The following is a 13204-nucleotide window of genomic DNA, read 5'->3' as shown; positions in this document are numbered from 1 at the left end:
GTCTGCTGACTGTAAGATTGGAAAAAGTTTGGAAAAGTTTGTGAAACAAATAACTGTCTATCTATCTAGCTCTTCACAGAGGATTTGCAGGTAAATGAACAGCATGTGTACTGCAGATGGATTCTAGAAGCCCAGCTGCATGTTCTACATTGTTATGTCATCACACTGTGAGATTCTTAATGACTGGATGTGATGTGTGTAATGTTTTAGAAGAATTCTAACTTCAGTCATTGTTACATCACAGACCATAGCCAGGGTCCATTTAGAGGCCCTTAAGCATGTCTTTCCCAGAGAGAGAGAGTTGACCATATTACACATAGCTGCAACGTTTGCAGGAAAAGCACTATGCAAATAAAAAGTTATTATGATTATTATGATTATTATATTCATCACAAGTCATTTCACAGCAATCGGACTGGTTAAATTATGGCTCAAAACCACCAAGGTCATGTCCTCTGTGTGTCTCAATGGGAGCTACAGTCCTGGTCCATCCATGTTGGCAGAGCCTTCTGAAAAATCATTTCATAGAACACTTTGAAAGAAGTTGAAACATTTGAAACAATGTAACTATTTATTGAACTAATAGATATTTCTTTGTTCATTCTCTAAACAACTGTTCAACTTAAGTTGAATTCAGCACATTGTCAAATGTTTAAATAACTTTAACTTTCCTACACTTTGCACATATCTGTGTAGACAGAGAGCTTCAGATGTAAGACTGACAAACAGTCAGATATGGCTTCCAGCTGTTTTACTTTTTCTTTTCAGTAAACCTCATTATGGTTTATGCATAACCATGTTTCAATCCTGCCTCAAAACCCACCTGTTCTCCCTGGCCTCATAACCTCCACACCATCAGGATTTCATTTGACCCAATTTACTTCACTGGACAGATAACCACCCCCTACCCCACTTGTGTTAAGCCTTTCCGTCAGAATGTTTATTTATGATTCATGCTGCATAGAGCTCCGGACGTCACGTGACTCGAGTCACGAAACGTTGTTTACGGCGCCATATTGGCAGAATAGAAAACAATGGATGCAGCACCAGCGCCATTGGCAACTTCAGACCATCGGAGTTTACGTCCCACTTCACCGACCAAGACAAAGAACGCTACATCGCTAAACTAAATAGATTGAACATCTGATTGATTGATTGATTGAAAACTTTATTAGAAGATTTGCAGAAGTAGGTACATGAAAGTACATATTACATACAAGGTCAACTAACAGGATAAACCCAAGAAAGCCACTGGCTTATTTCAATTGGGGTCCTTGATTCTCAATTCATCGTTACATGTAAGACCGACAAAAAAACTAGTACTATCTACAAGATAATACAGACAAATAACTAGTACTATCTACAAGATAAACATACATCCAACATGGGAAGAACAATACAACAAAACATAAGGTATGTACAGCGGGTAGGACAGGTGGGGACATACACCACAGGTGGGGGCGGGGGACAAAACACAAAGTATGTACAGTGGGTAGTTCGGGCGGGGGGACAAAACAACAAGTATGTACAGTTTTTGATTTAGAGGGTCCAGTTACGGATTGCAGCCTCCTGTAAATGTTTTTTGAGAGTGGTTTTGAAGGTGGGCAGTGTTTTGCACTCCTTTAAGATTATAGGAAGGGCGTTCCACATTTTTACTGCATAGTTTGCAAACGAGTTTAACCCCTTGTTTGTGGTGCAACGCGGTTGAACGTGGTTCGTGGAGCTTCCTCTGGTATTGTATGTGTGGACGTTGTTCACTTTTTGGAAGTATGTTGACAGGTACTTGGGTGTCTTTGTGGTGTAGCGTATCTTGAAGACCAGGCCCAGTGCAAGCTGCTGCACTCTGTCAACTACTCGTAGCCAATCAAGGCTCAAAAAATGAGCAGCGGTTAGATGTGTCGTAGGGTTGAGGCCTAGCAGAAGCCTAACCAGTTTATTTTGGGCTGTCTGGAGTCTTGTTTTTTGGGCCTTTGTGGTTCTATAGTACCATGATGTTACGGCATAGTCGAAGTGACATTGAATGAGAGCTCCTGATAGGGTCCTCAGTGTGTTTTTACTGACAAGTGAGGATATCCTGTACAATAATCTAGTTCTATGGTTAACTTTTTTGATTACTTTTGCTGCCATTTTATCTCCGGAAAGATTTGCCTCTAAGATGGAGCCCAGGTATGTAATATCCTCTTTTCTTGTGATAGTAATGTTACCCACTTTTATTTTGTAATTTACAGCCTTTCTGAGTTTAGATGGGGATCCGTATAGGATGGTTTCAGTTTTACCTAGGTGTATTGATAGTTTATTGTCAGCTAGCCAGATGCAGATTCTACTCAGTTCAGTGCTTAGCGCTTTTTCCACCTGCAATATGTCCCTGTCAGAGACCAGCAGAGCCGAGTCATCCGCGAACAGGAACAAATTGCAATCACATGCTGATGACATGTCATTCACATATATTAGGAACAGTAAAGGTCCCAATATGCTTCCTTGTGGAACGCCGCAGGTCACTGGGAGGGGGGGGGACAGTGTTCCGTTCACACTAACCACCTGTTCCCTCCCCTCTAAGTAGGATTGCATCCAGCTCACCGATGTTCTATCGAACCCAATTGCTTTCAGTTTATCTAACAATATGTGGTGATCTACTGTGTCGAAGGCCTTCTGTAGGTCCAGCATGACCATGCCGCAGTACTTGCCCGAGTCCACCTCATGGTTGATGTGGTCGTTCAAATAGAGAAGGCATGTGTCAGTGGAATGGGATGTTCTGAATCCTGATTGAAATTCATACATCAGATTTTTTTCGGTAAGGTACCTATCAACCTGTTCATAAACTATTTTTTCCATAAGTTTCGAGATGGAATTAAGAATAGAAACAGGTCGGTAGTTGCCTGGGTCTAATTTGCTTCCTTTTTTATACAGTGGGGTTACCCTTGCTATTTTAAAGTCAAGGGGGACGTGTCCCTGTTTGATGGAGAGGTTTATTATGTGGGTGATGATTGGGGTAATGGAGGCAGCTGCCGACCCTTATAACGCCCTTTGCGTACTATTCAAGCCATTAGAAAACAAAAACGCAAGCTAGCTGCCTGCTAGGCTAAGTTAGCGTTAGATAACGTAATGTCCCGTTACATGTGGCCTAATCTCACCCAGAGTTATATTACTTCGAATTGCTTCACCTAGCAAACAGTATAAGTAAGTAAAGCAGTATGCCTATCACCTACATATTTATTATGATCAAGCAGCAGAAATGTGTAGCCTTCTGTCTGCTCCCCCTGTCCTCTCACAGGTATCAGTTCACCCATCAATCCCCATTGTCTATAGTTGAATAAATCAACATTGTGCAATTTATAACATGTTGTCTTTCTAGTTTGTCTTACATTAACATTGCTTTAACAGTTGTCACCCCACACAGTATTAGGCTGTCTGCATTCAGAGCATGGCATACTTGTGTCCTACAAAAACATGTAATCAAGGGACAGCAAAAAACATGGAATATGTGACAAGCATCAGCTTTATTTCACTTTTGAACATCCTCAGTAGCATGTCACACCTGTTGGGACAGTTAGGTGTTCACTGGAAGGGTACAACAGACTCACAAGCATTTGTGAGAGTACAGCATACTGTATACAGGCTGGATAACATTAGCTTCTAAGACTGACGTTAGCTAATGCTAACGCTATTTGCCGGCCTTCTGCAAACGTATCTGAGACCAAACCGGGCTACTTAACTGCAAGAGATGCAGTGAAATCAGCGAAAATTTGCTTCAAAATTCATTAATAATAATGGAAGACTGGACGCTCTCCCGCATTGTACTACCACTTCTACTCTGCCAAAATGGGACCATAACTCGGATTTCCGGGTTGCGTGACGTCAACTCCCGGAGCTCTATTCAGTGTCTCTGGAATGTGGAAACTTGAACCAATAGGAAGCTCTTGCAAAAAAGTATCTAGTATACTAACCATTGTGGCAATCCTCTCTCTGCGACCAGGGAATTTGCCCATACGAGTCAGAGAACGACACAGACCAAGGGGAATCCTTCAGCCTCTCGTATTTAATTAAATAATAAGAAGCAGGGGGAATAAGACCAACTTAGGGGCTCTCGCCGTTTACCCAAACTCAGGAGGGGGGAGGCGTAACTCTAACAAAGTTTGTCTCACAGGGGGTGTACGTCTGGTCGACCTCTAGCCCGGGGGGGTCATGGGCTTTAGGCAGGCCGGACACAGGCTCCAACTCTGTGGTTCTCGGGGATCCTTCCCCGGCTACATCTACTCGGCCTTGAGGCAGGAACGGGCGCTGTTCACGGTGCTGAGTCTCACCGTAGGTCCCAGTCAGGAGAGGGTTGCCACACTTTCCCTCCCTTAGTAAAAACCTGGGGTCTCCGTGGACAGCCTATGGGCTCGCATCATGGTGCCCAGGGTTCGAGTTATAAGCTGAGCTTTGTGGGGGTCTCCAAAATAACAGTGCGAAATGTTCTCATGCACGCGCGCGAATCATGCCCACACAGCGTTGGGACTTACAAGTTTTAATTAGCCATAGGCTACTCATTTCACCACATCAACAGCACCACATGAAACAACAGCTATAAGCGATAGTCACGGGTATCTCGGCCAATCATTTTGTTGTTTTTGCTATACAGTCCATTCACTTTTCCTGTTAGCACGACACATTGTCAACATCTCCATTTCCAGTGACATCGCACCTGACATAAATAATCATGTATGCTCGTCCATGAATTGTGCTTTCATCTAATGTTATGCTACTACGGGAATCAAGTGATTTGACATTAGGAATGAATTTGTTTCATCTCTTGTGCAATGTGCTACAATCTGGGCACATGAATGATCGGATCGGTGAGCAGGGGCCAACTGTCGCGCCATTCATCTCATTAAGTTTCATAATTGGATTCAGTTTTGTATAAGGCATCCTTTCTTTAGCGACAGTATAGGCTGCCCTGAACGAACTAGCTAGCTGTCTCCTTATACATACTGGAGGTGAGTTCTGCTACTTTCTTCGGAAGCACTTGGTTTTGTTTGAGCTCTGCTATTTCAACAGTTTCAACGTTAGGTGTCATAACAGGGCAGCTGAATTCAAGTTTGGTTTCTTGGATGAAAACACGAAACTTTCCAGGCTTGTCGACTCGGTCGGCAGCAGTGGCCTTTTTTTGGGCGGCATGATAGCTAGCTACTGAATGTTTTCTTCTCAATAATCGTGTTTTCACGTTCGCAAGCGCTCAACGATCATATTATGCTGTTGCACAATATTCTACTGCGCCCCATAGTGTCTTGGTGGTAAAGTGCAGGCAGTCAAAGGCCTACTGTCGTTCACAGGAGATTAATGCTGGTGCGCGTAGTTCTTTTGCAAAACGTGTTTATTTTAGAATATTTATAATATAAATAAATATAAATAATACTCATTACATTGACATTTTTGATCAAATAATGGTTGTGGTAATGTATTATTAGCGACCCCCACAGATGTATGATTTTACTGCTTTCATGGGAGCTCAGACCTTCCTTATGGGAGCTCAGCTCCCATTGGCTCCCACATAACTCGAACCCTGAATGGTGCCGCCTTCTCCTGTCTCGATCCCGGGACATGGAGTACCAACCACGTTTTACATTTACATTCTATGCATTTAGCAGACTCCTTATTCCAAAGTGACTTACAATCGATACATTTGACTGAGCAAGTGAATCATCAATTCACCAGTCGTAGCACAAAGACTAATCTAGCTCAGGCCAGGGGCCATTTAGCAGTCATCGTGAAAGAAGAAGAAATATTATTATTATTATTATTTATTTTTTATTACACTGGGGAAACAGTACAAGGGGGGGGTAGACATTTTAAGGGCGGCTGCGGCGCAGGAGGTAGAGCAGGCGTCTAATGACCGCAAAGTCGGCAGATCGGCGGTTCGATCCCCGGCTGGCCACATGTCGAAGTGTCCTTGGGCAAGACACTGAACCCCAAATTGCTCCTAATGAACGAGCCGGCACCTTGCATGGTAGCTTTCCGCCATTGGTGTGTGAATGTGTGTGTGAACAGGTGAATGAGAGGCCATTGTAAAGCGCTTTGGAAGAAGGCATAGCTATATAAGTCAGACTGTTTACCAACTCCTTGGGTGCAGCGCCAGGCTGCTAACACCGGGGGCCTGTGTGATAAAGGGTCCATGTCCCTCTGTCTGGCGGGGGGGCTCTAACAGTTGCTCCTCCGATGGGTCCTCTCCAGCTTCATCTCCTCCTGATTAACACTAGAACAGCCATGGGTGGGGTCAATATCATGTTGTTTATCAGAATCAGATTAATTATTTAGCCAGACTAGGTTTTCCACACATACTAGGAATTTGTTCTGGACTGTTGGTGCATTGCATACAATAAATACAATGTATACAAACGTCAGGAACTCAAGATGATACGCAACCAAAATATGAAACATAATTTTTTTGCATGCACTGGTCGAAAAAAAACATGCATCTTCATAGAAGGTTCTTCAAAAACATCCTTACAAAAGAGGTAGCCTATCTGGTCGTAACTTACCAAACGTTAGTTCACTTAACCTGCCTGCAACCTCCTGTCTCATAGTATTGATGCCTTTATCCAGTCTTGTGCACTGAGGTTGACATGATACTCCAGCACAGTAGATGGCGGTAACATTAAGTGTCTTTGTCGATATAACTTGAATGAAGAAGAAAATAAACGTTGCCAGCAGACAGAGCTGTGGTCCCGATCCACACTACTGTTACTGGAGTCTGGAAGTGGAGGTGCGCGAGGAAAAGCTCCAATGCTGAAATGATTCACGACTCTGAAAAGCCAACAGCCGATCCTTCATGCCAACATTGAATGATTACATCCAAATGCTTTGACGCACCAGATCTCTGTCGTACGTTGTGTACACAAGTAGCCAGTGTGTGCATCCAAATGCAAAGAAGTAAGCTAGCCGGCTAAGATTGCTAATCGATCAACTCCACAAGACCACTTGGGGTTTCACTGTCTTCTTGACTTCTGCATCGTTATTGATCATTCAGCGGTATGACTTGTGTTGTGTGATCGTCTCCTAGTTTTGATGGGGCTCTTAAGGATTATGATGCCACCCAAGTTTCAGCTTTTGGCTGTTTTGGCTTTTGGAGTGGCGATGCTCTTCATTGAGAACCAGATCCAGGTGTTGGAGGAGTCGAGAGCTAAATTGGGTAAGTAAGCGAATCTTTTTTTCAAAGGCACATTTAATACCACGGCTGTGTGTCTGCGAAATTGGATCAGTGTTTTGTTTTCAAATAACTTGGACATATACAAAATGACACAGCCAAAGGATCAGGCTAGACAGTGTCTGTCCTAGAGGTTTTCTCGAAGGAACTGTGTAAGTGGGACCAGCTTAGATGGCAGCTGGAATGATAATGTGCACTAGCAAAACTGTCATGCATAATCTATGATGTATATTTTCGGTAGCTAATCGTGACGTTAGAATTATAAGGTTCTATCTCCATTTTTGTCAAAATTGAGGTTTTTACATAATCTGATCCATTAGGTGTTTATTAATGCCTGTGTGGTGTTATTTTTAAAATGTTGACATTTTTGAGTTAGTAATTCATATAATACAAAGGTTCCATCTCACAAAACATAATGGAATGTCAAAACTTTGACGCTCAATATCTCTGAACTACCCTAAACGGAGATAGAACCGTATAATTCTAAGCTCACGAAATGTCATAGTAACTATAATCGGTTGACAGCTAGCACTATATGTTTCCCCCCACCTTGATCAGAATGAGCTGCAGCTATGCATCATGCTGTTTTAGTATTTCTAGGAGTACCAGACATAGAAGTGACAACACGAGCCCATGAGAAGTCTCTAGACAAGACATTGCTGATCATTTGACAGTGGATGCATTGCTGCTACTCTCCCAAAGCATCCACTGTCCCACTGACTCTCTTGAATTCTCTCAATGCACAGGTGTCAGGTTTGTCTAATGGTAATTGGCCCAGACAGAGCCCCCTACATCCCTATGACTTTGTAGTTATGGTGGATCAGGGAGGATTGGTTAGGTGTAAGCAATGGTGAAAGTTCCACCAGGGCAAGATGGAGCTAATCAACACACCTATCAAGGCATCTCAGGCAGCTCTCCACAGGGGCTAGGGCTAGGACTGAGAAGACCCTTTTCTCCAAAATTCCAGGACTATCTACTATCGTATCGTCCAAGGGAGACTCTAATTATGGTGGACTCACTGGCCTTGCACATTTCCTCACAGCAAGTTACACCAATATATTTTACTTTTGGGTTTTGAAGATTGCCAACCAACCAGAGTGAGGGATTTGTTTTAGGCCTACCCTAAAAGGAATAGTGAACAAACAAGAACATGATGTTTTACTCCATGTTCAGCCTTATAGTCACACTCACTCTTGCTCTGTTGGATTATGAATGCGCTAGAAATTGTAAACCTAATAAGATGTAGGCTAATAAGGCGTAGGCTGTTTTATTGGATTTTTCTTAGGGCTGATCAATGAGCACTGCGGTTTACTCTCTGACCGATGAATGACAATCGAGGGGTGGTGGTGGTGGTGGTGAGTGATTGACTGACTGACAGAAGACTCTCACAGCAATAGCCCTGTTCCTTTTAGCCTGATTCTCTGCTTAGCCTTATCACAACGCTGAGCTATTGTCATGATGGAAATTAAAAATGAAATACCCTCTATTTTCTTTGGTGCAAAGTATTCCTTGATGGATTTGAGATGCTTTTGTATTTCATATTCAAAACAAGCCATAGCCTTCACTTTAACTTGCTCCTCACAACTTCACAACGACAGTATGTTTAGCCTAAAATAATAGGGTTGCTCTGTACGGTATAGTGATTGATTCATGTGCCACCAGGAGAGTCTATTATTGATTGCTTCTCTACCCATTTAGCTGTTGGCAAAGTCAAAAGGAAAAACAAAACTCAAAAGGATTGACAACCAATTCAAGTAGGCCTATAGATAAGAAATTGCTTTATTAGGAATAACCCCTTGAAGCTATCTCGTTTTCGAGGGGGTCCTATGATATACGTATACTTTTATACTGGTTATGAGGGAAGCTGTATGTAGGGTAAACGTCCCTATTAAGCCCACCAAAACCTGTTACAAATGAGTACTTATCAAAAACAGGAGTAGAAATATGTTTAAAAAGTGTTCTTCTGAGGGTACCCAAAGGACCAACGTTTTTTTGAAACTTCTTCTCAACTCACCTGGCACATGTCACACATAACTCACCCTAACTCAAGATCAGAAAATCTGATTGACTTACAAAAAAACTGGCATGTAGGTAAGAATCAGCTTCATTTGAAGAAACATTACACAGCACAAAATGATCATGCAGTTTTTTTAAACTGACACACTTAACACTTAAAATTTGAAGTTACAAGTGGGCTTATATGGTACGTGGGCTTAATAGGGACGTTTACCCTATGCCATTTCACGATAATGCTGCATTTCCTGGAGGGATTCTTTTGATCATCTTCTCTACCCTCTGCCATCTGATTGGCGATTTACAATCAATGGCGACATACACATATGTTGGTCATTTAGTTGGTTTTGTTTTGATCAAGCCCTTCAACATGCAGGTGTCCACTCCCTGTTTAACTATCTTCCACAGGAGTAAGTTTGTGCGCTTTTATGATTGTCAGCCTATCCATAATGTCATTGGTTAGCTGGATGATGAATGGAGATCTCTCAGCATTTGATTTATACGGCTGCGCAGGATTGTACTCCCTTTATGTTTCTCTATTAATCTTTTCCCAGGAGGCTAGCCTTTGTGTTAATTAGACAGCACTTTGATAAATGATCTGGTGAGGGTTGCCAGACTGGTGAGACCACACACTACTGGGCTCTACTACTGAAACAATGTTTCTCTCTGCTACTGTTGCCACCCCAAGATGAGAAGTTGTGAGGACCACAGATTTAGTCACTGGGGCTAATAGTCACAGCATAGGCAAATAGTCAGTACTTTGGTCTAATTTTAAATGTAGGGTTTAATGTGACTAGCTAACTCTTGTTAGGCTACAACGTTTCCAACATTTCTAATGAGAGTTAGGCTATATGACTCCTTTAGGTTAGTGTCAATGAATAAATGCAATGGCAAACATGCGAATGACAGAAAAGACCTCTTCTGAGCTAACCATTACACCTTATTCATGTCACGTCACATCATCCACTTCCAATTTCAGGCCAACGTGTGCTGCTGCCTGTTCATATGGCCCGGAATGCCCTGGTCACACATCCATGCACACATTCAGAATCCCCTGATCTCTGTGCATATCTCCATTTGGCTTGAGCACATTATTATTGTAGGATGGTTATTGAGTGGTAAAGAATTAAGGATAATTTTTCTTGGCACTTTATCCTATGCACTTCTTACCAGGGGCAATGCATTCATAATGAAATGACCACATTGAATATAGCCTAACATCATAAAGATTTTAGCCTAATTTGGCTTCCTGTGAAAATGCATCTCACTGTCTCTAGTATCTAGTCAGTCTTCAGATCTAAATTGCTTAGTAGATTTTGGGACTAGCTGTAGTTTGTAGCCATTTTTTAGCTAATTGTCCCTATGCTCATCATCCCGCTGTTTACCACACTCTCTTGTTGACCTACCAATATGCATGATCTGGTCTCTTGATTGGGAATTCTATGTTTTACCTCTGATTTCTGTTCCCTCTATGACAGCAGGTCACATGGATAAAAGAAAGCCATCATGTGGTGCACAACAACAAACTGTTTGTGCTACAACATGGCCCAGACAGCTGTATTGATCGAGAGGAGGACCTGATCTCAGTGATAATGGCTGTGAGCAGGAGATCTCAGAGATAATATGGCCGCCTCCTCTTTCACTAGCTGACACTGAACGTTTCTTCGGTATTGGTGTGAACCTTGCTGAGCTTTTGGCATTTTTGAGAGTTTGGCATTTCAATTCATTTCATCATCATACAATCATCATACATACAGTGCAGTAGGCCTAGTAGTAAAAATAAAACCAACAATAGGCGCACATTAATGTTGGCTCACCTAATGAGAAGGCTGGTGTTGCATGGCAGACACCAAATGCTTGATGTCTGGCTTAAGGGATGACAGCCTCAGTCGAAGATCTGGCTCAACATTCAGTTCATTCCTGTATTTTGTCTTTAATGCCACAAGCGCCGAAAAGCCAGTCTCGCAGAGATATGTCGTCGGGAAAGGCATCAGAAAGCGCACAGCTCTGTTGGACAGCTCAGGATACTCCGAGGCAACGTGAAGCCAGAAGTTTGTCAGGTGCTTCTGTGAGAAAGTCAGTTTCAACGCGCTGTCGCAGGAGAGATCAATAAGATTGTCCTGCTCTTTTGCGCTCAGGCCTGCGAGGGCCTCGTCACTGTGGCTGGCGAAGGGGTTTTCAATCCAGTTGCACTGCACGTCTGGGATGGGGAAGTATTCGCGCAGCTTGGTCCTCAAACCATGCAGGTGTTCTTTCATGTGATTGATCATGGTGACGGGAACCTGCATTTCTTCCTTTGTCAAAATATCAGACAGATTCTCAAAAGAGTCTAAGTTTGACTGCTCAACTCGTCTGGCCCACACCTAAAACATTTTTATGGTCGCTTCTATTTTATTCTGAACATTGAAAATGGTCACTGCTTTTCCTTGGAGCCTGAGGTTGAGTCCATTTAAGTGGTTGAAAATATTGGCCAGATATCCCAATTTAGCCAACCATTCAAAATCCCTGAAACTATGTGCGAGTTCAAACTTTGTGTAGAGGAAAAACACCCTGACCTCATCACGCAATTCAAAAAGTCGCGTCAGTACCTTCCCTCTTGAGAGCCACCGGACTTCAGTATGTAACAGAAGCTGGTTATGGTCACTGCCCATCTCGTCACATAAAACTGAAAATAAACGTGATTGCAGTGGGCGGCTTTTGATAAAGTTGACTGCTCTGACTGCCTCGTCTAGAACAGTCTTGAGATCTGCAGGCATTTTCTTCGTAGCCAGCGCTTCTCTGTGTATGCTGCAGTGGACAGATGCTACGAGTGAAGCCACTGCTTTCACACAGGTGATGACTCCACTGTGTCGGCCTAGCATCGCACGGGCCCCATCAGTGCTCACTCCCACACATTTGGACAAATCAATCGCGTTTGAAACTATGAACACGTTCAGAATGTCAAAAATGGCCTCAGCAGTAGAACGCATTGGCGAAGGTTTGCAAAACAGGAACTCTTCTTTTATTTCTCCATTGTTTTCATACCTTACATAGGCAAGCAGTTGTGACATATTTGCGATATCTGTCGATTCATCCAGTTGGCATAAAAATGACTTTCTCGTATGCCCGTTATCAGCTGTTCTGACACATTCTCGGCCATGTCGTAAATCCTGCGGGCGACTGAGTTATCAGACAATGAGATGAGGTCGATTGACTTACGTGCCTTCTCTCCCAACATCACCTCCACTATCTCTTTTGTGGTGGGGAGAATTAAATTCTCACCGATTGTGTGTGGTTTACCAGCTTTGGCTATCAGTCGCGCAACCCGACAAGATGCTTCCACTGTGTTTGCGTTCTCAGTGCCCATACACAATGTTTCAATGACTTTTTTCTTGGCCTGATATCCTTGAGTTTGTTGTTGAAAAAATCTAGTGCTTTGGACATATACTGTTGATGTTTTGTCTCAAGGTGACGACGTAGTTTACTTGGCTTTAGAGCTTCATTCGATAACACCTCAGAGCACACCACGCACAGCGGTAACGGTTGGTCTTCTGTGCCTGTCCAAAAAAATCCCACGGCTAAATATTCAGCACTGTACTTTCTATGAACTCTTCTTTTTTGCTTGACAGGCGGGACATCACTTGTGGACGGGACAGATGTACCATCTATTTTTCTTTTTAGTGTGCCAGATGCTAGCCAACTATCCATTTTGATTAGCCTCAAGTTCAACTGAAAATGAATAAACGTTCCGGTTGGCACGTTCCCGCTGGGGCGATCAACGGATGTAGCTCCTACCATAAGTTCCTATCTATCAGTATCACACTAATGATGCATTTTTGAAGGTTTTAAAGAAAAAAATACAGTACCATACAGTACAGTAAAACACTTCAATAAAACATTTTTCTGCCATGATTTGGCGGCCCACTTGCAGTACCCTCGCGGCCCATAGGTTGGGAATCGCTGATCTAGGACCCTCCCAGAGAAAGCAGACATGCTCATTTTTCAGTTTTATAGGTATTTGTTTACAAA

General features: G+C 42.8%; 1 protein-coding gene across 1 annotated transcript in view; it reads left to right on the top strand.

Moving 5' to 3' along the window:
- Positions 1 to 6752: 6752 nt before the first annotated feature.
- LOC308161628 (heparan sulfate 2-O-sulfotransferase 1-like) overlaps positions 6753 to 13204 on the top strand; it is a 46914-nt gene continuing 40462 nt past the window's right edge. Inside the window, exons 1-2 of the mRNA XM_080535671.1 lie at positions 6753 to 6909; positions 7040 to 7168. Of these exons, the coding sequence (XP_080391797.1) occupies positions 6822 to 6909; positions 7040 to 7168 (217 nt within the window). The 5' untranslated portion in view covers positions 6753 to 6821. The remainder of the gene's footprint in view (positions 6910 to 7039; positions 7169 to 13204) is intronic.

Source organism: Nansenia antarctica, assembly GCF_963989245.1.
Source record: "Nansenia antarctica genome assembly, chromosome: 7".
Taxonomy (NCBI): Eukaryota; Metazoa; Chordata; class Actinopteri; order Argentiniformes; family Microstomatidae; genus Nansenia; species Nansenia antarctica.
This window is presented reverse-complemented; position numbering and strand designations above follow the sequence as displayed.